The 26,263-nt window shown below is 39.5% G+C and overlaps 1 protein-coding gene across 1 annotated transcript in view; it reads right to left on the bottom strand.

Moving 5' to 3' along the window:
* Positions 1 to 26,263, bottom strand: part of MTMR7 (myotubularin related protein 7) — a 92,114-nt gene that overhangs the window by 15,514 nt on the left and 50,337 nt on the right. Inside the window, exons 7-9 of the mRNA XM_079143132.1 lie at positions 19,581 to 19,713; positions 1,815 to 1,924; positions 249 to 374 (exon numbers count right to left, since the gene is read on the bottom strand). Coding sequence (XP_078999258.1) covers positions 249 to 374; positions 1,815 to 1,924; positions 19,581 to 19,713 — 369 coding nt within the window. The remainder of the gene's footprint in view (positions 1 to 248; positions 375 to 1,814; positions 1,925 to 19,580; positions 19,714 to 26,263) is intronic.

Raw genomic sequence — 26,263 nt, 5'->3', positions numbered from 1 at the left:
CTAAATGTCTTTCCTATGTACCCCCATTCATATTCAGTAGCATTGATTTAAATATCCCAGAAATTTATCTCTTTACTCCAAGCATACTTTACTTTTTCCCCTTTAATTAACTTTGCTGATCTACTAAGAGAAAAATAATGCTGATGAGAAAAAAAAAAAAAAAATGCTGCCAAAAGTTTCTTAAAAAGAAGCCCACTGTGGTCAAGGCAGTGCTTTTTTTCCAGGAAAGGCCCGGCACCCACACTCACCATGAAGCCCTTCAGGGTCCGGTAGTGCGGATCCAGCAGGAGGCTAGCTACCGAGCACACTTGAGCAGTCCTGTCCCAGCCATCGGAGCAGTGGACGAGCACGCTTGCCCCTTCCTCTGAAACTGCCTAGAAGACACCCAACCAGCACAGTCACAGAATGTCCACAAGGAAACAGCTCCTATCAGCACTAAGTTAGCTTACACACTTAGAGAAAGAAACAGGCAAAACAGAACAAAACCTGTTCATTCTTTTATTTGGCATTTATGCCCTGCCTTATGGGGGCAGAACCAAGGAGTGGCCCGGTGAGTGCTAGCAGCTAAGCTTCTCCTGCCCTTCCCATTATATCCAGAAACCCTCACTCAAGTCACCTCAATTAGCACAGGTATGAAATAAAAGTGTATTTCCTGTGCAAACACCTTCATGACATCTCCCCTTGTCCACCTTCACTCTCTCCTGCCCTCCAATTTCCAAGTTAAGTCTTACTAAAATCCTGGAACAGTTCCTGGCCCCAAATTAAAAGGATAAGAGTCAAGTAATGAACAGAGGAGTAGGGAAAGAAGGAGAAGACAAAGCTGAAAATTGTACCAGAAAATCTGCTAAGGAAGATTTTCTATTCACTGTTGCAAATACACACACAACTTCTAGCTGAACGTGTCCTGGAAGGACACATAAATTGGGAAACAGTAAAGATTTCATCATAGGCATCTACCACTACCTGAAATTCTATTTTTATTTTTTTACTGCTTTTTCTTTTTGATCTCCCACATCAGAATGTCAGTTGTGAGGGAAGAGAGACATGATCTGGTTTGGCAGGCACTGCATCCATAGCACCTAGAACAGTACCAGGCACTAAATAAATATTTTTTGAGTAATGATTGGCTAATAAAGGGAAGCATACCATGTCATCAGAAAAGATGGTTCTCTTTAGTGTAAATCTAACAGGAACTTATTTTTAAAAACACCAGGGCTGGGGTTGTGGCTCAGTGGTAAAGCACTTGCCTAGCATGTGTGAGGCCTGGGTTTGATCCTCAGCACCACATATAAATAAATAAAGGTTCATTGACAACTAAAAAAAAATATTTCAAAAAAACACCAAACAGCACAATAGAATGCATTCAAAACCAGCGTTATGTGAAAGTTGCAGAATATTCTTCCCATGGTAGAGTGGAATCCACCTGCCAGCTTGAGGGACATAACTTTTGCTTATGTCATGTCTAAAAAACACAATTTATTCAATGAAAACCTTTAGGCCCTATCACTGAAGTGATTCACATTTGATTGTACTCTTCTGTAGAGAAAATTCCTTGCTCCACCAGGACTAAGCCTAATGGAAGAGACTATTCTGGAAATATCCTATTTGATCACTGAAATATCAACTAAGCATGTACTCGTGCAAAATTACATGTTCAGAAGGCAAACCATATGGAGGTCTTCATCACCCAGCTACCCACTCAGGACAGCAGAGCTAAGTACAGGGGAGCCAATGGAGAGGAGACAGGTCACCTTTCTGATGTCAGAATGGCTTGCTAGTCTACCCCTTAATTTGTTTTCTCTGCAATAATATACCTTTGCGATGAAGATTCCTGCATCCATGATAGCCTTGATGTGCCTTAACCAGCCAGAGTTCTCCAGTCCCCATAGGAAATCACTCATAGAGGGAGATTTAAGTTCACACACTGCAAAATGAATCAAGATATAAAAGTGAAATTAAGGCGATCTCTCATTTTACATATCATCAAGTGTTTACAGGTAGTTTGTTAATAATTTTTTGTAGTAGACATTCTCTTGAGTCAAAACAAATATTCAAGTTTACTAATCTTGGTTCTATTGAACTATTTCAAGTAAGGCTTTTCTATTTTCGTTGGTCATAAGGGATGCTGCATTTATTTACCAGAATCATGTTTGTAAGGTTAAACCCTATTAATGAAAATCATTGAATGTTACTATAGTACAGGTCCAACAGAGAACATCTATTTACCTTTCCATAAAGATACTGAAAATGAGTATCTAAGGAGTACCTGAGTTAAGATTACTAAGGAGGAAAAACCATAAAACTAACTCTAGCACTTATCCAATTAGAACTCTTCATCACCCGACCTCTTCAGATTGAGACTATTACAAAAACATAAAATGGAACTATCCTAATAAAATTTGTCATGAAATGATGAGATTCCTGTTGTCAACAATGCAATAGGAGTTAAGCCTGTGAACTTAAAAATGAGATCTGTGCCTCTGATTCAACTCCAGTGCAGCAGGCTAGGCACTTTCCCTCTGACTGAAATAAACCTAGTGTCCCAATGATGTCTACATTGTGTATGTATAGATATCTAAGGTAGGTGTGTACTTATAGATTGTGTACATACAGACACCTAAGGTAGGTGTATGAACACTGCTACAACATCACCAACAAGAACCTTTCATCTCAAGAACTCATCTTTAATAGAAGGTATGAAAAGCTTTAGAACTAGTGTTCTGACTATATATCACAAATGCTGCACTTCAATGTGTATAAGAATTATGCCCAGGAAGCCCATTTTAAGGAGTTTTATAATTTAGACTATGAAAATTAAACAATGATCCATAGTTTTGTTTTAGTTAAGTATATTTTATTGTACTCTGTGGCGATGTAAACACCTGCGAGAAGAGGAAGCCTATTTCCTACTCAACTCTGTCAGTCATTAGCTATGTTATCTTGTACATCTCATTTAACTCTTTGGGCCTCAGCTTCTTCATCTTTAAAATAGGGAAGGTATAGTGAATTAAATACAACTCTAAACTCTCAGATTCAACTTTCTTTGAAAGCACTGTGCATATGGAACACATGGCAATGATTAATGACAAATATTTAATTTGGCAGATGCCCTGCCCCCAAATATGCCAGATCACTGGGGATTTACTCTGATTTTGTGCAACCAAAGAGCCACACAGAAAAGCACAAGTGTTATTAAATTCTGAGTCACAGAGACAGCAATGATGAAAGAAATAATACAGAGATTTCCAGGAAAAAGCCCTACTTAAGAAAGTCATATGAGGAACACGTTTAGGGAAGATTCCAAAATCTTTGCAAAAGCCTGCCCTGCTGGAAGCACCTAATGAGTGGGGGAGAGAAGGGCTGCTGGGGTCTGTCTCTCTTGCTGCACTCTGGCTGGGAGCACTGTCATTCTGATAGGTCACAGTGTTGTCCCCTCCCAGCACCAGGCCCAACACCACAGGCAGGAAGACACTGTCACCACCAAAGTACATGTAAAACAGGAAAGGAAAGGGTGCTCTACTGAAGCCCCGGGGAAAAGACACATAGCCATTTAGAGAAGCTAAGTCAACCCCAAGGCCCTGGGTACTCAGCAGTAGGCTAAGTGTTTCCAAGCTTACAGTTTTAATCACTAAAATTATGAAATAGTAAAACTTTTAAGAGTTTTAAATGTTATACATGTGGACAATGAAATATTACTGAGCGATAAAAAGAAATGAACTATTATAACATGAAAAGACTTGGAGGAAACTCAAGTGGATATTACTATATCCTGCAGCCTCCCAAGGATGACCTTCTGAAAGAGTCAAAACTCTGGGGACAGATCAGTGTTGCCAGAGGCTAGGTTGGAGACAGAGGTGACTCGCTGGGGCACAAGCATTTTTAGGGCAGTAATCTGCTCTGTATGATACTGTAATGGTGGATACATATTAAATATTTATTCAAACCCACAGCACGTAAAATAAGAGTTAGCCCTGATATAAACTGTGGACTTCAGGTGGTGGTGATATGTCAATGTAGTTCATCCATTGTTACAGTGGATGGGGGATGTTGATAATGGGGAGGTGGCTATGGGGGCTATGATAATGGGTGGGGGTTGAGGGTATATAGGAAATTTCTGCTAAAAAACTGCTCTTAACATTATTACCTCATTGACATATATGACTGCATCACCAATGTGAACCTACAATATGTATAATAAGAAAAATGAGAAATTACACTGCATTTATATGTGATCTATCAAAATGTATAAATGCATTCTACTGTCATGAACAACTAATTAGAACAAACTAAAAACTAAATTTTTTTAAAAAATTAAGAATAAAAAAACCTGCTCTTAAAAATCATCTTTAAAATAATATAACAGACACTAGATTGGCGATAATTGTTTCAAATCTCTTTTAAAAGGAAAAAAATTCTACCTAAAAAAAAGTCCCATGTTCCCATTTTGCTTCCTTCCTTTGCAGTCTGTTAATATTCCCAAACATATTTCTGTCCTTTCACTACATACATGCTAGCTGTGTGAACCTGGACATTATTTAGCCTTTCTAGACCTTAGTTTTCTTAGTTGTAAAATGGGGATAAACAAAAGTCCCTGCAACTAAAGGTGGTTATATCTATTAGTCAGTTGGCCCTTATTATTGTTATTATCCCAAATAATACAGCTTATATATACATATATAACTTAAATATATAAATTTACATAATTATAACCTTTTGCAACTTGATTTTTTATTCAGTATTTCACTGAGTTATTCATATCAATAAATTTCCATTTTAATAGTCACATAGTATTCCATTTGATGAATATATCTCATATTACTTATCTGTTCCCCTACTGTTAATAATTATTTCCTCTTTTCTAATGTTTGCAAACAGCACAGTAAAACTATCTTTCTATAATCTCCTAATGGAAAAATCTCCCTATACATGTATTCCCATAAATGAGTGGAATGGGCCATAGGGTAAGTACATTTTCATCAGTACCAAGTACTTCCAAACTGCTCTAGAAAGGGGCTGTATTCATTTGCATTCTCACAAGGAGGATGGGAGAGTTCTTTCTCAAAATCATGGCTACCGCTTGGTATTATGACACTTTTTAGTTTTGTCAGTTTTATTTCTTTAAGGATATTAATGTTGGTTTTACTGTTTTCTTTTTATTCTATTCTCTGGATTGAATCTGGGTTTTTTTCCACCTAAATTCTGTTTGTTTTTTTGCTTAGTAGGTTGCCTGTGTGTGTGCATGGTCTCTGTCAATCATACTGTGCTTTCCTCAATTTTCTGATAATCTCAGTGCATTCCCTGTGAGTGGGGCACAAAGAACTGGCTTTTTTAGCTGCTGGGGTTAGCTGTGGGAGATCTGACCAGTCTCACCACAGATGGCAGCACCTGGGAGACCTTCTCTTGGAATGGCTGGAGGTCCCGGAGAGGGACTCTTCATACACCTGCATGCGTCAGTAAGACTGGATGACAAGGTCCTAAGAATGGAGTTGGGGTAGGGAACCACAGGTCTCATTCTTCCCTATGTAGACATTCACTTAACCCATCCTTTTTTGGCCTGGTATTCCATTCCCCAATCTGCCAGCTTTGCCGAGGGTTCCTGATCCCAGAGTCAGAGGGTCAATTTTTCCAGGAAGTTCATCACTGTCTTCTTATGTGCAGGTGTGTGAGGAGGCTTCACTCACAGGGCAGGGGACAGAGAGGCTGGGACCTAAGGAACTGCTTCTGGTTGCCAGCCTGTAGCCAGTCCTCATTTGAGTGGCACTTGATATCTCAGATTCCAGATCCTAACAGCTGCAGTTCCATCTGGCTTGCTTTTTCTCACCTTCGATCATGAATTCCAGCTTTCTTCTAGTCTTTTCTGTCACTTATCACTCATCCATTATCGAACTTCCATATTAGTGTCACTGTCACCTCTTCCATTCTCTCATCCTTTTGTATTTTTGTCCCCCAACCCTTGCATTTTACCACTGTTATTTTTAGTGGGGAGTCAGAAATGGATAAATATAGGTTGTGTTCACGTGAACAGAAAAAAGACACCAAACTTTGGGCCAGAGCAGAGCATGAGTTAGAACTAAGATTCCCCATATGAAACTGAACCATTTAAAAAAAAAAAAAAAAATGCACTCCTGGATGCAGCATGGTGATGACCCTGAAGCTAGTCTCAGCCTAGCCTCCACATCAGGAAAACAACAATTTACCCTGAGATGTTGAGACCCTGGGCTTGGACTCAGGCATGCTGAGGATCAAACCCACACTTTCCTTATGTACAGGAGCTTGGGAGCCAAGAAGTAATCATGTTTGGGCTGCGAGTCTTGCAGACACCTGGCAGAAGCAACTCAAAATCTGCTCAGGAGCAATACTTCCATAACACTGTGGAATCCCACAGAAAAGACTTCACTGAAGGTTAAGTTACAAAACATGGAAGAACAGTGTTCCTAATAAATGCAAGTTGAGAAGAAAAGATACAGGATTAGCCCAGGAATATGATGCAACGGAACTGTAATCTGGATAGACCTGAACATATGTGCACTGGAGCAGGAGGTGGATAAAACACAAAGAGGATGGCTTTCCTGGTGTGTTTGGGTTTACATTTCTTGTGGCCTGTGGATGAGTCAGTGCAGGCCTCTGCATGAGGTTGTTCCCTGTCATCTTAGCAAATTCACAGCCAGTCTTCTCACAGTTCTCCTCTGGTTCCAGGTTAGGGCTTGAAACAGATTCACACAGGAAGTGAGGCAGCAGTACTCAGGCAGGATGAAGGCTGTGTCCGCTCTCACTCCCCCTGCCTCTCATCCAGCTTTTCCTTCCCAACTTCCCTCAGCCCAACACAAGAGATACCTTCCAGAAACATCTTGACCAGCTCCCTCTGCAGTCCTTCATCAGTGACTTTCCTCTTTTCTTCCAAACACCACCCCCTCCCCAGCACTCTCAGCCCCCACCTTCCTAAAACAAACCACTGCTGGCCCTGCTGCCCTCATCAAATACAAACTAGGAGTGATTCAAAGAGAACTGAGCAAACCAAAACGATGAGACAACTATGTATTAACTTTAGGGAAGACACTAAACTATACTAGAAAGGAAACAGTGTATACAAAAAGCCTCAGCCATGAATAATATTTACAGAATAACAATGATGTACATACTGAATAAGGAACTGATCAAAATTGTGACTGAACTCTGAGGCAGACGAGGCAAGGGTGAGAGGGAGAGGGAAGGACATAGAAATGCCTATTCCTCCTCCTCCACTGAGGGAGGTCAACAGACCCCACATAAACAGGAAGCATCAAGTGACAGCAGCGAACACAGGGGATGTCAGCAGTGGGGATGCCAGGCCTAACACCACAGAAAGTGGATGCCTTGGGAAGTAGGAATGGAGGTGGGGAGAGCTGGGGCAGAGAAGTGCAGTTGTACTGCTCTTTTTGTTGTAAGGATGGAACAATTTGATGTTTAAAAACTTTCTGTAACTTCAATATTGACTGGGAAATAAAGACCAAATTTAAACAAAGTCTGAAGCCCTCAGCCTTCACTGAGGGTAGTGGCCCCCTCCACCTTCGCCCTCAAACCTTTACTGTGGAAACAGCTCAAGGTCTTAACAGTCTTCATTTCTGACACTTGGAGATTTCCTTTGTATTAGTCTGGGTTTTGATACTTTAATGAAACACCTGGGGCAGGCTACTTTATGAAGAAAAGATGTTTATTTTGGCTCACAGTTTTAGAGGTACAAGGTTGAGTGGCTGCATCTATCTGGTGATGGCCTTGCTGTCAAAGTCCTGACATGGAGCAGGGTATCACGTGGCAAAGGCAGGGAGTACACATGGCATGTGGGCATCTCCTGGTGTCTCTTCCTTTTGTAAAGCTACCATAATTTGATCATGGAGGCTCCACTTGATGACCTTACCTAAGCCTGATGGCTTCCCACAGTCCCCACCCTTAAACATCATAGTTGGATTATGTTTCTACCCTCCTCAAAAAGCATGTAGCACTTTTCAGGCACTTTGGAGTCAGACACTCCTGCGTTCAAATTTCAGCACTGCGACCTGCAGCCAGCTGAGTCTTGCCTTCCTCAAATGTAAAAGTGGGATAAAAACACCTTCCTCAAATATGTTGTGAAGATGAAACAAGATAGTATTTATATGTATTATGCTGCCATAGTGAAGATTCCCCAAAATGGTAGCAAAGGATATACATGTTCTTACCTGTCCAGTCAGAACAACATCCTAGGAGACAGAAGGTATTCAACTGACGGGGAAGCTGAGGCTCAGAAAAGTTAAAACACAAAGTGATCAATGGCAGAAGGAGGTCTCAAACACAGGTCTTCTGACAGACAAACCTAGGGTTTTTGCCATCATACCATGGCTACTTTGTAGGTTGTAATAGAAATAATAATAGTAAAACTTAAAAACCAGATGCCACTTTCCTAAGTATCTTATATAGATAAGCTTTTCCAATCCTCAATACAATTGTTATAAGGAAAGCACAAGTACCAGTCTCATGATTTTACTATGGAAAGCAGCACCACGAGAGGTGAAATAGCATGTCTGAGGTCTCCTACCAGGGACATCATGAGGCTGGGACTGAGTCTGTGCTCTTCACCATGGCCTCTCCATCTCAGATGTCTTATTTTTCATAATCCTGACACAAATCAAAGTACTAAGTGACTCACATGTACTACCAATTTGACGGCTATGCTTGCTATCACTTAGAACTGTGCTATCCCAATATAGTAGTAGCCACCAGTCACATGTGACTACTGAGCACTGAAAATGGGGTTAATCTGGGTTGAAATATGCTGGAAGCATAAAATAGGAATCAAATTTTGGACTTCATCACAAAAAGCATACAAAATGCCTCTAATAGCCTTTTATATGGATTGCATGTTGATAATATTTTGGGTATATTAGGTCAAATAAAATGTGTTATTAAAATTAAATTGCCAGGCTAGGGTTGTGGCTCAGTGGTAGCGTGCCTCCTATGTGTGAGACACTGGGTTCGATTCTCAGCACCACATATAAATAAGTAAAATAAAGGTCCATTGACAACTAAAAAAAAAAAAAAAATTAATTAAGTTGCCTCTTTCTTTTTATTCCTTTCAATGTGGCAACCAAGAACTTTAAAATAACAAACATCTGTACTTGTGGCTTACATTATATTTCTATGGAGAGTACAAATCTAGCTTGCTCAAGGAAGTTTAATCTGATCAGAAAATTTCAAAAATTTTTGCACATGCACCTCTAAGATAAAATGCAAAACCATGCATCTCCTCACACACTCTGGGATACGGCATCTTGATAAGATGAGGGTGTAGTAAAGGGTATTTTTCTTTTGTAAGGTCGCAAAGCGCAATTAGGAACAGGAGATGGGAAAGCCTGGCTGGCTTAAGCCTGGACATGCAGAGGCTTCTAAGGCAGGTCACATTGTTTTAGGAAGGAGGGCACACAGAGCCAAACCCCATAAAGCAAAGAAGCCACCGCACACTTCAAAAAGCTTCCTGTGAGCTCAGGGGAATACCGACATAATTTGAAGACAAAGAACTGAATCTGATGCAAAGGCCCACTGCCAGCTCCTAGTTAAAACTGAGCCCTGTTGTTCTTGCCCCAGTCCAGCAGATCTGTCCTCTAGTGACTATGCTCAGCAATACTACACAGGCCCTCCAAGTGGCAGGCTCGCCTCTGCCTTGCACACTGTTCAGAGACTAGCCCAGCAGGAAGCATGGCAAATTCCAGCACCCTCTGGGAGCTCTTGCCACTCCCTGGGCGTCTGCTGCTTGGTCCTTCTTTCCAACCTGGGCCATGAAACAAAGTGTTCAACTTAATCCTAAAATATACACATTCCACTGTGTGAAGTTACAGAACTCAACCAATTCCTTTAAGCCTTCCACAGATAATATTCTCTTGCCGATTTTTTCACTAAAAGGGTCAAACTTTCAGGTTGTTATTACAGGGCTCTGGGCTGGTTAGCATTCTTGTTTATTCCAAAAAGCCCAGGGAGCCTGAGAAATATCTTGGCATCCAAACTCTGAAGCTCAGCCCAAGAACAAATGATCCTTTTCACCTTCTCTTCCCACAAGGCACAGAAATGACAGCAAGTTTAAAAATAAAGATACCAGGCTTTCCAGTTAACTTGGACATGGCCTGTGCCAAAAGCAAGAGAGGAACGAACAGCTCAGAGAACAAGGCCCTACAATGTCCCAGGAGAGGACTCTCTAGCACTCCCTTGTTCACTTAGCTCACATGGCCAAGGGGCGGGTGGCTGGACTCTTGCCACATCAGTTCCTTTCTTTCTACACTAAGAATGGATCCTGTGTAACATTTCTGTTTTCAGGACACTCAATCGCACACGCTTGGTAAAATAACCCATCAGGTTTTCAGGCCAGGTGACAAGTGAGAGGGTGTCTTCCCCTAATGGTCAGTGGCAGTGTTCAAGGCAAACAGCTCTGCAGATGATTAACACACCTGACAGATGGGGGTACACTTGAGACTGGAACGATTAGCGCCTGGGTTTTTAAATATAAAACTGTCAGGTTTGTTTGGATAAACTCAGGATAAGGCAGGAATACTGATTTGTTCACTCTTGTTGCCAAACCCAAACCAATATTTACAAACCATTTTGCTGAACAAAGTTCATTTTAGCTGACATCAGAGGCATATGCCACAAATTACAGAGAACTCTACTTACTAGGCCGGAGTTTAATGCCAGGCCTAGGGATATTTGTTTTAAATAACAGGGTAACTATATCCCATGAATGTATACAAACCATAATAAAAAAAGAAGATACATAATTTTAGAACTTGAAAAATGTGAAATTTACTTAGAAGGAATGAAGCTTCATCTGGTCTTACTTGGGTATTTCTTACCCCAATCTCATTTCTTCCTATTATAGTTGCTGGGTGGGGTTGGTGAAGAATAAAGAAAGGCTCCATTTGAACCCCATGGGACTGGTCCCTCCTACACCCTAAGACCTAAAGTAGACGTGTACATGGCCCCCCCCATATGTACCATCCTGACGTATGCCTGGGTTCAGCTGATGTTTGATTTATTCCTTTCCCATTTTGGGGTCAAGAAGTCAAGACCAATGAGATAGTTTTTGAAGAACTGGCAAAAGGGTAGTAATCTCCCTTCAGTGAATGTCCCAGTAAGGGAAACCATTAGAAGAGGACTTAATTCTGGCCTGTGAAGTGGAAATGTTTAGTCAAGCCTGCTTTGTAGTCTCCTTCTTTTACTTAGAGCCTACCATGGTAACACAGGGTAAACTTCTGAGCTTTGCAGTGAATTATATTCAACTTATTAATGCCAGTGGCACATTCCTCCCTACCCAAGTCACTCGAAATGGGCCCTTTTTATAGGAAACTTTGCATCCACTAGAGATATTGGTGTACAAGGTACTCCACAGGATATCGACAAGGTTAAAGCTTATTCTTCAAAATATTTCTAACTCTACTGATATTTTCTGGAATTTCTACATAATTAATAATGCCATGAAAGTCATTTTCATATAGTTTTGTTTCCTCGAAAAAACTGTGATAATATAAAATGACAAGGTGCAATCAAGTCTAAATTCTGTATACCTGTGTTAGCACTGCTTAAATTAGCACAGACAATGGTAAACACACCTATGTGTGTGCCTGTGTATATAATAAACATGTATGTATGCTTATACACATATACAAATATGAATACTAATTCCCACTGGCATAAAGAAAATCAAACAGCAAGTTCACATGGGGAATGCACTGTTAGATTTTAGTTGCTCCATGTATGAACTTTGTATCTAAAGACAAATTCACACTTTATGTTGGTAAACTGTACTATCTTAGGGTTAAAAGATGTTATGAACAGTAAGATGGGAACATTTACTGCTGGTATACATAAAATTTTGTAGCAAATGTGTGGCCATTTACACTACATGTAAGTAAAGTGGTGTGGTGCTTTCCTCTCACTGAGTCCACATAACCTTCCATAGATGGTAGATGCAACTGTCTCAATTTATTGAGGAGGAAAATTGTAATAGGTATCTAGTTTCCTGCACTCAACTCTATGTATTATTTTCACTAGAAAAAGAAAATAATTAAAAGTCAATATACAAACTGAGTCAGGAACAGGAACTAAATAGAAGGTAAGACTTAAGGATGATACATCTAAATAGGAAACTTAAAAGAAAATGGAAACAGAGAAGTTTAGACTGGGAGGAGACAGGATGTTTGAGAGGCTGGGAAGCCTGGGCTGGATATCAGATTTTAGTGGGAGGCCCTAGAGAAGAGGTTAGGAATCATGTAAGATGAAGAAGCTGGCAGAAAATACTGAAAAGAGCAGCAGAGGATGTGGGAGGTGGGATTCATTCCAGCTGAAAAAGCTCCCAGGACCAACACTGTCATCAAATTTGAGACCCTGTTGTCACTGGCAAGCAAATATTGAATGGCCAACGTCCAACTGCAGCCATATGGAAAGACAGTTCATCCTGCCACTAAAGTTAGCTACTTTCTTCTATAAGCACTCCTTTGGTAAATGTCCTAGTTATCCAAAAACTTGCCATCATGATTAACAAAATAAAGAACAATAATTCTGAGGGTGAGAAATTTTCTATTAATCTTTGAACTGTCTCTGTGAATCTAAAAGAAAGCATAATGTGGGTTTTAAAATAGTCTTTATTCTTTGATTAAATCACTTTGGTTTCTCTTGTCCTCTCCTTTGATAATGTTGCCTGGAAATGAAGTCTTTTGGCTTTGACATGCAGTTAGAACATCTAACCATGACTTAGCCAGCACCTAAGTCTCAGTCCATGGTGAGATCATTCCTAAATCAAGCATGATCTTTCCTTCCTATCATGACTTTTTGTTTTCTATCAAAAGTGGTTACTTCTTTGTGCATTAAGGAATAAAGAATATGTCTATCCAATGCCCAGCATATTGACCACTCTCAATTACTGTTTAATGAATGATGAATGTCTGAGATAAATGTGGTAGATTATTTTAATTAAGTAATTCCTCTAACCAGAAATTATGCCTGAAGCTCTGCATATGTTATCTACCAGAGTTTATTTACTCCCAATTGTCAGATTGGAAAGAGTTGCTTAAGGAAATTGACTAAATCATCCATGGATACAAAACCTATAAATAATCAAGCTGCTTCACAGCATATATATCCACAGAGGTATGCTTGTCCCCCATGCCTCAGTGCTTAGGACACTGAGCTTACTGTCTTGATTGGTAACATCCCGGGCTCCTGCAATCAAATTCTAAATCCTCATCCAATAGCACACAAGAGGTCAAGTACACATTTGTGATCCATTTCTTTCCTCCAAATGATCATGCAATGATAACTAGTAGATCCTGACCATACGGACCTATTGGCCCAGCAGGGGACTCATTATAAAGCCTGACAACTACTATTTCTATTTGAAGTCTTTAAGGAGAGAGTGGATTTTCCATGTAGAAATGAAGCCATGGTACTAAATTCTGGAGAAATACCTAGGTTTTCAGGTCATTATTGGTTTTTCCATTGAATAGCTCAGTGATCAGAGAATTAATAATGGTAAAAAGTCATAGAGAACTGAAAAAGGATTAAACTTTCATTAACTCATATCTAGTAAAACTTCCTAGCATAAATTTATAGACAATGTAATAGGACATACTTACTTTAAAATGAAAAACTTAAATTTGAAATATATCTGTAAAGAGGAGAAATCTTCCATTTCTTCAAGGCTGAGTTAGCCATCACCCATAAAGACATGAGTAAGGAAGAGAGTATCGAAAAGAAACAACTTTTGAACTATGGAGCCAGTTCTCTGAGCAGAGAGAAATATTTCATGGAAACCTTGGAGCTGGGTGTTATGTACTATTCCCTTATAGACCACGGCCCCCAAGACAACCTGGCAGGGAGACCAGAGCAGGAATCAATTATATGACCATAATACCCACCACGATGGGCCTCCCCTTATAAATTCTGAGTAATACCTACCAAGAATGGCCTCCCACCATATACCCCAAGTAATACCCACCAAGATGGTGCCTCTCGTGATATACTTCAAGTTCTCTGCCCCTTCAACCATTCTTTCTACATCTAGTATAGATTCTTATGAATGAAGTCTCAAACTTTACAAAGAAGAACAGATTATAAATGATCTCTGGGGACACCTGATCTTGCCAAAAAAAAAAAAAAAATCCTCCACTGTTAATGAACACAATTTCAGAAAATATGACCAAAATGAAGGGGAAGATTACATTCTGGGGCCTCCTATAAAAGACTTCAATATTTAGATGGAATCTGCCTGGCCCCCTTTCAAATAGCACTTCATTATATTATGGCCCGAATTTCTCAACTGACTCTGGGACTTTGTTGCAATGCTCTGAATCCACTTCCATCTGGTCTGTTGTCAGGCTGACATGTATAACTCTGTAAAATAACTTACTGAGATAATGCCCACAAGGCCTGACATGTTGTTTAATAAATCATTTTTTTGTGAATTTGCACTGAGTGGACACAGACCACACTGAGGCAAGTACTTACATGATGCTGAAAATTGTGCTGTATTTTGAATAGAGAAATTAAGAAAATTCACTGATAGGAAGGAAAGTACCTATCAAATACTTGCCTGACTGACTGAATTCATCATCAACTTATCCATTTTATCCAGTACTTTTAAAAACATTACTACTTCCCAAGAGAAAGCACCACATATTGAAAAGTACTTGATAGTTTGCAAAGAATCATTTTAATAAGTCATGAGTTAAATGGAGAAATATATTACTGACAGTGCTTTACACATACAGAAAATAACAAAAATAGTTTTACTCAGGAACTAAAAGCAAGAACCAAAATCTAGGTCTTCACATACTTAGGCCACCACAGGTTCTACCCCAACCCACTCCTCAGGGAGGCAGTAAAGCTGAGTGGCTGAGAGTGTGGTGACTGAACTCACACTAATGAGGTGACAATCTCAGTTCTACCACTTCTTACTGTGAGCTGGCACGAGGTACTCAGCGTCTGTGCTTCAATTTCCTCATATATAAAAGAGAATAAGAGCAGCCATCACATGATCTCAATAAGGCTCACTTGAGTAAATCTTAAAAATTTTGCTGTTGAGTACACAGTAATCCTTCCAAAAATGTTATGTCATCATTACTGTATGGAGTGGTTTTCTGTGAGCCTGTCTGATATCAGGACCACAAAACAAGGATCACTGCATTCTTTTTCTTTTTTTTTTTTTTTTTTTTTCTTCTCTCTCCGTGGTGCTGGCGATTGAGCTCAGGGCCTTCCAAAAATGTTATGTCATCATTACCATGTGGAGTGATTTTCTGTGAGCCTGTCTGATATCAGGACCACAAAACAAGGATCACTGTATTCTTTTTTTTTTTTTTTTTTTTTTTTTCTCTCTCTCTCTGCAGTGCTGGGGATTGAACCCAGGGGGGCCTTGTGCTTGCCAGACAAGCACTCTACCAACTGAGCTATATCCCCAGTCCAAGGATCACTGTAACATGACAAAAAGTACAAGGTTCAAATCCTGCTGTGTTATGTGACACTGGGAAGGATGTTTTTAAAAAATGTCTTAATTCCAACTGAAATATACCAGGACAGGCACTGCTTCTGGCCTTACAGAAGAAAACCGCCACGTGTGACCAGCTTATGTAGAAGTCTGTGTGGCAGAGCTGTGGCAGCCTCCAGACCTGGGAATGGCCTCCCACCAATAAAATGCGGGGCCCTCAGCTTATTCTGCCAACAGCCTGAATGAGCTCCGAAGCAGCTCCTTCCTCCATCTGAGCCTCCTGAGGAGAACACGATCCAACTGATGCTGACTGCAGCCTTCTCTGGCCCTCGGAAGGGGGCCTCCAGGTTCCCACTTACACATGTCACACGTTTAGGGTCCTGACCCACAGAAACTTTGAGATAATAAAGGTGTATTGTTTATAAAAAAAAATAATATACCAATCACAGCAAATATTTTATACATAAGAAAAGAAAATAGAAAATATCGCCCATCATCCTTCTGTGTTAACCCAGTGATACTCTGGACATTCTCCTAGCCTTTATTCATACACATGATTTACTGCATAGTGAACAGGAGTACCTATAAAATCTACAGTATGAATTACTTACATTATACCCATTCTCCTGTATTAGTACACATATTATTCATTATTCTTAATAGATGCCAAATTTTCCATCAAGAAGGTAGAGAAAAAATTAATTTAAGCTGTCAACTATAGTTACTATCACTATAAATAAAACACTACTATCAATACTTGCATGTCTATGTCTTGATTTTTTTAAACTATATTTTGGATTAGTCCCTAAAAGAAAGCAATCTGGAAAAAGAAACATACATCTCTAAAAAAAAAAAAAAGTCTCTTTAAGCCAACTTAAATGATACCAGAAATAAAGTGCTGATTTCATCACATTCTTTTTAGTACTGGATACTTCAAATTTTTTTTAAAAAGGTGAAAAGTGGTATTTTGCTCTAATAATTAAAGAACATTTCTTCCATTAATAGAGCATTCTTTATGAGATTATTTGTTTCAACTTACTGCTTCCTCTTAAAAATTATCTTAAGTTGTCTAACCTTTCTCAGACTCTCTTCATCTATAAAGTACAGATAACATGCACTATATACTACTACTGTGGAAATCAAAGGCAATTATTATTTAAGTAAAAAATACTTATGAAGCCTGGTACATAGCAGTGGCTCGATTTTTAGTTAAATGAATAAATCAACAAATAAGTGGTCAGCTATGTAGAGCTACACAATAGCCAGCAACATCAGTCTCAGATTTGTATGGAATATAGGCCCAAAACTACTACTGGGGAGACAGGGAAATTTTCTAGGTTGCATCCAAAAGATGGCATATTGATTGAAAAAGGAGAGCAATGGCCTTGCCATACCTTTCCCATAAGCACCTGCCTATCTTGACAGCAGAGGACGTGAAGAACTGTCACAGTGTGGCACCACCTCAGCAGGCAGAGATGTGAAAGCAGTTCTGTACACACCTCTCTACATCCCTTTTCCTGCTTCCCTCCCCAACACTGAGGCTACCTCAGAGGGAAAACATCAGCTCTGATGGTAACAATTTCTTCATTGTGTCTATAGACACAATGAAGACAACACCATATGTCCTTCTATTATTGGAGAGGAAAACCATTCTACATGTGAAAAACTGCCATGAAAAGTATTTAATAAATCACAAAATTGCTGTGTCATGGAAAGGCATCATTTTATTTCCTTAGTAGGTGGGGATACCACAAAATTAGGTTAGTTTAAATCAGCTCTATTATGAACCTATACAGGATGTGAACTTGGTCCTAGATTTCTGCTTCTGATGAAATATCTCACAGCTCTTACAAACAGAACTGTTTGCAGCCAGAATGCAAATAATTTTACTTTTCTATTATCCAGAATCTACTCTGATAATATCCACAACAGTAGTTTGACAAAATTGAAGAAAATAAACATCATGAGTGAAATGCATTCTTCCTGCCTAACAGGCACATCAGTGTAAACTGTTCAGTCTCTTTGATGCCAAGGAGTTGTTTGAAGAAGAAACCTCCTCTTCTTCAGGTATCTCTGATTGCATCACTTCATCATCAGCTGAACCTCCACAAGTGGTTTATAATTTACTCAGTAAAAACAGATAGTCAAACATTGGTCAAGTCCCCTGAAAGGCATCCAGAAAGTTGTCCTTGCTTACTGCACTTCACATAGCTGGAAAAGCTATGTAGAAGTATTATGAGCCCTTATGAAAAGGAAAGCTGCTTTCAGAATGTAGTCAGTTTGCTTGTCCCTTAGACAAAGCAGTGAGTCAGGTCATAGAAATAAGTGTTCAGGAGCCAAATAAATGCCCATTTGAAAACTGAAGTCAATTTCATATGTTAGAAGCAATCCTGCAAGCAACTTTCTGCATAGAAGATGTTCTCAAAAGCCATCTTATGAAATTGCTAAATGAAAAATATAAAACTTATCAACATAAAGGGTTTTTAATGAGTCTGACAATAAGCACTCTTCATACTGAAGTTCCTACTAAAGACTACCTCTCCTATAACAGTACCAAGTTAGCACAATTTTTCAACATGTAAAAAGCACTGCTTACATCAAAGACAGCCACACTGGCCATTAAAATCTCTAGAAGTGTAAGAAGTTTAAATAATCATACTCACAGTATGATTGCCACTGTGACCTAAGAGACAGCGAATTATGTGAAGAAGCAAGACAGAGAATACTCTAGGACTGCGATTTTTTTTTTTTTCAGTTGGAGGGAGGGATTCATTCTAAACATTTGAATGCTCAAATTTTCTTTCCAGTTCCAGGGATGGAACCCAGGGCCTTCCACATGCTAAGCAAGAGCTCTACCACTGATCTACACCCCCAGTCCTCAAATGCTCAATTTTAAAGTGTTTGCAACCAGAGACATCAAATTGTTGCAACTATAAAGACCCACAGAAATTATTAATCTAATCCTCTCATTTTACAGCAAGTAACAGAGTCCCCATGAAATTAACTGATGTGCTCAAAGTTTCATAATTACTGAGATAAACTAGAGAGGTCAGGAAAGAGAACGGACACTAGGTCTGTCTGAAACACTCAATATCCTCCCATATACTCTGCTATTCTAAATATATGGAGAAATGCATAAGTAACTGACAGCAAGTGTGTATTCCTAGAAAAAAAAAAAAAAAAAACAGGAAAAAACAATTCAGAACCTTCTTTATCCCTCTTCACCCCAGACTCCACATTTCCCACGGAGACAGCCTACTTCCTGAGCACTCAGTTCCATCTCTGTGTTCCCCCGAAGGACACACACAGCATTTAGAAGCAAGACATGAAGCCATGGCTTTTGAATACTCCTCTTTCTTTTCTCAGTTGCCTCTGATGTCAGAAATGGTGGACAATAGCTATACGTTACTTGATGGGTCTTTATGATCACAAAGAGCATAAGAAAGGATCTGGTTTTGCTTGGAATGAACAATTTCTGTTAATCAGCTTATGGCTATATGATTAACTGTTTTATAATTTATCTTTTTCATTTCCTCTCCACAAAAGCATGCAAGTCTCTTACGTAAGGGTGTGTGTGTTTTACATGTTTGTTGCTATGTGTGATAGTGTTGGGGGGTGTTACGTGTGTGTGTGTGTGTTGCAGCAGTTGCTGCCATTTAGAAATGAGTTCAAGGACTTCCAATACTCGCCCTTCTAAAGGCCACTTAGCAATTTATGAACCTGATCTCCACACAAAAACAGCAATTAGAGAATTGCTTTAAGTGTAGGATCATTTTCTCTCCAAAGGACCTTGAATATGGATCTGACTAACATGAGGAAAAAAAAAAAAAAATCCCGTGCACTTTTATCTTAGATGTTAAGTGCCACTGGAGAGTACCTGACTGCTCATCAAGTGATAAAACCACTCCACAATTGTAGTTAAAGAAATAAGAGACTACTAAATGTTTAAAGAATCACTATAACATGATACTTTTCCAAACTTAGGACACCTATGTAAACAGCATCATTGGAAAAAAAATTAAAATCAAAAGACTATCTTATTTCATTCTGGCATCAAGATATTCAACTCTATTTTTTTAATCCTGTGCATAGGGAAATGGATTACCTTCCAGCATTTTCTGCAGACTGTTCCTCATGACATGGATGTTCTCTATCCCGATAAACTGAAACTTGATATTGGAATAATTGTCTTCATTCTCATAGCCTTTCCCTGCAGCACGATTTGCCATTGCATTAAGCTGCAGTGGTCAGCAAAACAGAAGAGTTATCAATTATATTCAGGACACGAAACAACCAAAACATTTTACGGATATTCACGAAAACATTCAAAATGATGTGCAGAAACAATAATATGATTTAAATCACCAGGACACTGAACTGAGCTATGTAGTTCAAGGCACTCATGCTGAGCTTTGATTTCAACAGCATGAATTTGTTGGCATGCATAACATTTTCTTAGCTGGGAAGCTTTCTATAGATAAACCCTCCTGGAGATGCCTCTTGCAGTTCCCTGTCAGAGATGCCAAACTGAATGTGGAATTCTGTGATGAAGCCAAGTTGTTCTGATTTAATAACATATATTACAACCTGCAGGTTGGCAGAATATCAGCAGATACAGCTGTCAACCTAATGCTCTATAAGTTAAATTATGGATACTTTTCAGTATGATACTGCCAATAAACATGTTATCAAATGTCACATCATTCTAATTTGCCAACAAGGATCCCCCAGATACCCAATTAAACCTTGAGCAGGAATCACTGAATAAAATGAAGAGAATGCAGATATTCAGACATTTCCTCCAGCCACTTATTTAAGTCCAGACACCTAATAAGTGGACTCTTCTCCCTTTATCATTTTCATTACCATAATTTTGCATATGAGAGGTTGGAGTTTTCTTAGTTCAAACTCTATTAATTATAATAATGGATTCTGAAAAAATTCATTAAGTTCAAACTCGCTCTGCCCCTATGTAGTAAAATGAAGAAGGGTACAAGCCCTGCCTTATCCTGAAAAATGCATCAGAAGGACATGAGTCTGCTACTACTGTTTGCCTAAGCAGGCCACGACATCTTAGGAAACATTTTCACTGACTCTTCTGTTCACCCCACAAAGGGCAGTGGGCATATCCCAGGGAGAGAACCTATACAAGGATCACACCACCAGAAAAAATAAACCCTTTCAAGAGCATGATGCAGAGTAATATTTTCAAAAAAAGTTAATTAAGTTAAAAGAGTTTAAATTAAGTGAAAAATGCATATAGTCTTTGGTTCAGATCTCCTACTTCTAGAATCTGACAAAATCAAAAGTACCAGCACGAAAAGACAGATGTTTAAGAATATTTATTATAATGTTTTTGTAATAGTGAAAAACTGAAAAACCATTAATTCCCCAATAGGGCAATGACTGGATAAATTATGGTTTATTCATACCCTGGAGTACTACCAGGGATCAAGAAGGATATACATTTATATATGTATATGTGTGAGTGTGTGTGAGACAGTATAATTCACATAATTGTCCATTTTTAATAAAAGTTGATTTATGGATATGCATTTATGTTTATACATATTTATTAAGCAAAATAAAATGTCTGGAAAAATATGATGATTTGGCAACCATTACAGCACAAAGACAGAGGGTGGCAAGTGGCAGGGAAACAGCATCAGTAAACCTTAGATACTCCTGTATTCTTTCACTGTTACAAAGAACGTACATTAACTTTATAATTTAAATAACAAATTGAAATATATCATAGGTGAAACACAAAACAGCAGGGGGCGAGCCACTGCCACAGGGGCTCCAGGCTCCCTTCTTTTCCCCTCTGGTATGGGGATTGAACCCAGGGGTGCTTAATCACTGAGCCATATCTCCAGCCCATTTTATAATTTATTTAGAGACAGGGTCTTGCTAAGTTGCTTAGGGCTTTGACAAGTTGCTGAAGCTGGCTTTGAACTCGTGATCCTCCTGCCTCACCCTTCTGAGTCTCTGGGATTACAGGTGTGGGCCACTGCACCAGGCACAGGGCTCCCATTTCAAGAGCAGCCTGACTCCATGGTTTAGCTCCCATTTGGCATCAGCTGGGGGAATGCCAGTTCCTCAGGACACTGTTCCCCATCTAAAAAAGAGTCACCTTTCCTCTAAGTAGGCCATGAGAATAAAGGCTTTAGCCTTAATCAAGGAAAAACTTTAATAATGTATCTTAAAGACAATTTATGTTCATTTTTTAAAAATAATTAAATATTTTAAGGAAAAATTGTTTTTTAAAAATTACCTATAAGCATTGTTCTTCTGAAACTATGCATTATAAAATCACTGCTTTATTTAAGTATTTTTCAAAGCTGTTGATCTATCCTTTACAACAAGCTTCATAAAACAGAACAAATTAACAAGCTACTTTCAAACAACCCTATGTTACATGAAACTTGTCCTATTTCTTGAATAATTCAAGTTAAGCCTACTCACCACATACCACAGAGACACTTTTTTAAAAGAAATTTAATAAATAAAAAGTAAAATACTATTGCTATTATTTTAATCTACAATTAAGACTTTATGTTCACGTTTTTAAATCAATTATAGAAGATGGGAGAATTGTTTGGTAGTCCTCCTTAAAAACAAAGGAGCAAACACAGGGAAAACTTGGGAGCAAGTATGTATTGCATGTAATGAACAGAAGGTGGCAATATTTAATCTACCATCCCAAAGTATAATTTTTCAGGAGTTCCATCAACTTTACAGGATCTATCACCATAATGTGACAAAAGTTGAACCCTCAAAGCAGGAAACACAGTTGTACAATTTTAAAAAGCATTAAAAAGCTACCCTAGAATTTTTACATATATATATATATATGGAAAAGTAGGAGTGGAAAAAGCACCCTGTCATCTAACACAAGATAGCTTTGCTGTTTGATGATATTAGCATTTTGGGTACAGAGAAGCTTATAAATCAAACAAAAGAAACTCGGTTGCTTCTCAATGAACTTCTACTGTGTGCCAGGCACTGAGTACAATAACAAGATGCACAAGAAGCTGCTTCTGCTATCGTGAGCTTAAAACTGCAATGGAATCCCCGGAGCAAATGGTAGAGAAACCGACGGGGACAGGAGCTGGAGTCTAGAGCAAGCTGGTGGGGGCTGCTGTTTCATGAGAGTGGAAGCTCCCACTGGACTTTAAGCACAGGGAGGATGTTCAAGATGAAGCAGTGAGGAGGAGAGGTAGAGGGGACAGGGGCAGGTCAGTATCAGTGAGCCATCTGTTCCGAGTGGAGAAGGTTCATCTATGGCAGCAGAAGCAAGAGAGAAAGCTCAAAAGCATTTAGGGTCCTCTACAAACAGGCTCATTTGAGAAATTTAAACTTTTATCTGAGCGAGTGAGGAGCGACTGAGGAATTTCTTAGCAAGCTTCATTAGAAAAAATGACATTTATTTACAGCCCACACCAGAGACGATCCACCAGAATGAGGAAAGAGTGGAGACAGGAAGGCACTGAAACTTCAGGGGTGAATGAGAGGAGGGGTGGAGAATATAAGCCCTCTAGGGACCTCTGTCAGTCTCACTGATGGTCATATCCCTGCACCTCACTTAGGGCCAGACCCCTACTGCACAGAACAGGCACTTCATGAAGACTGACTGTCTGGCTAACCAACTGGATAAGTGACTGAATAACAGAATGAGATGAGAAGTGAGTAGACCAAGACTGTAAAGAAACAGAATCAGATTCACCCCTAACCCTCAGTCAATCAAACCTCCAAAAACACAGAGTTATTCTTGAAATCAAGTTAAAGGTCAGGCTGGTCACTACTTTAGTCTTGGAGTGTAAGATTTCAGCAGTTATATTTTATGCCTAAATAACAACAGGTCCTCATCTGGCATTGCTGGGAAATGACAACAAACGTTGATCTCATTGGAGGAGGACTGGGCCTCACACTAGTGTTTGTTCAATGATCGTCCTATTCTCTTTCTCCATCCATAACTGGTTCAGTGAAAAACCTTAACTTGTGGCATAAATGTGAAAATGTGAGAGGATTTTATTTCTTGCAACTAGTCTCTGACTGAGCTGGTCAAAATTCCTCCTTTCCTACGCCCTAAGTATATTTAACAGCTTGAGGAACATATTCAGATAGGAAATCTCCATCCAACCCATATATAATGCAAAATAATCTCCCTCCCCCATTCTGGGCTATTTGGACTGGTGAATGTTTTGCTCTGGGGCTCCCTCCCTCCTCTCTCATCTGGGCTCTGTGTAGTGGGGAGCAGCAAAGGTAAATAGCTCTTTCCAAAGCTAGGCAAGCTTTCCAAAGCTAGGTCTTCATTTTCTGGTTCATACTAACTGACCGTCTCTGTGAATCTTTTAGTGCATATGTGTAGGTTCTTGGAAGAGGAAGTTCACATTTTACTGACATAAAGATCCACCTTGGTGTGAGCCTATTCCCTCAGCCTCCCTCACCAGAAGACACCCCACAGTCCTGTGCAGCTAGGGACCCCCAGTGAGCAAGCTCTCTGAGGAATGTTCTAGTAAGACAATTCATGTTCAGCTCAACCTACAAGAAATGTCCCCATCTTGCCCTTCCAGAGAGCAGAGATGTAGACCGTACCACTGCTACCACACACTGTCTCCCTCCCATTCTCATTCCTCTGCTTGCTGCCAGGTTGGTCCTCAGCAAATACGATGTACATCTGACTAGGAAATGAGATCCTAGATTCCCCCCTTTCTGCAACCATAATCTTCACGACTGAATTTCCCAGATGCTACCCATCACAGGATCCAGTTAGTAGATGATACCACCTAATCACCAATTTCAGAGAAAAAGAAAAACATCCCACATGCATCATGTCATGCCGTAAAATAATCATTGAGAAGGTGAAATTGGAGACCATACCCACAAAGCAGTCTCTGGAGGTGCAGCAAGGACAAAAGGCAGAGCACCAACTGAAGCCAGTGCCTGGCTCAGCACTTCTGCACAGGAACTGGTGTTCAGAGCACAGCTCAGAGACCTTCTTGCTTCCCTGGCCTCGGCCTGACTTTGGATGAACTAATGATTAGTTCTTCAGCTCTAAGCCTGCAGCTTCACTTGATGTGTGCTCAGAAGTAGCAATCCTCCTGAATCCTAAAGTGGGGATAAGGTTCCCTGGGAAAGATTTTATACACACACACAAAACAAAACAAAATGAAACAAAACAAAACACATGAACACACAGGCCTGGATTTCAATCTGGGCTCTGTCCTGAATTGTGTGACCTTAGGTGAATTTGGACCAAAGTCCTTACTTATGACAAGAAAAATCTCCTAATTTGCAGGAGTCTTATGAAAATTAAATGAGAAAGCTTCTAGCATTTTTAAAAGCTCAGCAAAATCCAGAACATTTGAGAAATTATGAATAAGGTTGAGATACAATGAGTTACCCCTCATTTTACAATTCAGCAAACATTGCATACCTTTGCAAATTTTCTTCATGCACCAAACTCCTGCAGTAATATGTGACCTCTAGGACATAATTTTTGAAGATATATTCAACACATGCTTGAGGACCTCACTGTCTTTTCTCCCATGGTTGTATTGTCAATAAGCTTTCACCTAAACAGCCCCTCTGGAAGCTCTCCTGTGGAACTAACTTGCCCAAAGGACCAGACTCATCCAGGCTGTCTCCAAAGTCTTTCTCTTTTTAATTAAACCTGTAAGCAAACCTGGAAAGTGCCACATTTGCCACTGTCCACACCTTCTATGACAAACATGAACTCAGTCTCCTAGTTACCAAGGAAGCCTAACACACTCTGGAACAAAAAATCAACATACACGATCTTTAAAAGAATGAAACCATGAAGCAAACAGTTTAAAAATTATGTGAAGTGCATGTGCAGGGATAAATACAAAAAGAGGGCCACCAATTTTCTTTAATGGATCAGCGTCAAACTACTTATCTCTGAGAGTAAACATACTAAGTGCTAAATATACCCTTCAAATCAAATCCTTTGGATTAATTTGTTTTAAATCTGGAATATGTCCGGCCCTACAGCTGCTTCATTCTAGGGAAGGCTTACATAACACAGTGCAAACTTGGATCACTAGCTCTTAAATTAGCAGGTGAATCTGTCTGCCTTTATTTGAAGTTGGAAAAACAGGACAGGAAGAAGGCTTCCCAGTTTCTACTCAGTTAAAGCCCCTGTCTTTTCTTCCTTTTCTTTTCTTCAGTATGAGTGTCTTAGAACCAGGAATTCATTCATTTATCCTCTGTAACCATTGGGAAATTCAAAACGCCTCCACTTTACATATGGAAGGCAGACAGCATTTGCAGGAAGGGGTTAAAGTATGAGTCAGGGAGAAGGTCACAAACTGAAGGAGAACAGTACAAGTCAGAGGTTTTCTGGCATCTATCAAGTGAAAATTGTTAAGCATAAAAGCTATTTTTGTTTCTAGTTTGAAGCTTTTGCCTGTGTGTTGTGCTTTGAGAATGTATTTAAAAGGAAGGGATCTGGATGTGTGATCTACTAGAATGTGACTACAACCTGGTTGCAGCACATGTTGTCTTTGGTTTCCATGATTGGTTTGCTGATCTGGTCTGAGAACAACTTCATCCTTACTACTCCACACGACTATTCCATAGCACACTTTGATCAGAAATAGAATGGACTGTCCTGAGGCCAAGGGCCTGAGTAGGACACTGATATTGCATGAGAAAAACATTACATCAAGTAATTGAGGAAATGAATCACAATATTTGGTGAAATGAGGCTCAGAGAAGCAGTGAAAATACCAGGGTCTGAGTATCCACAAAAAGAGAGGATCC

This window comes from Sciurus vulgaris (assembly GCF_902686455.1).
Source record: "Sciurus vulgaris genome assembly, chromosome: 5".
Lineage (NCBI taxonomy): Eukaryota > Metazoa > Chordata > Mammalia > Rodentia > Sciuridae > Sciurus > Sciurus vulgaris.
The sequence above is the reverse complement of the archived record's forward strand: the minus strand, read 5'-3'. Positions and strand labels throughout refer to the sequence as shown.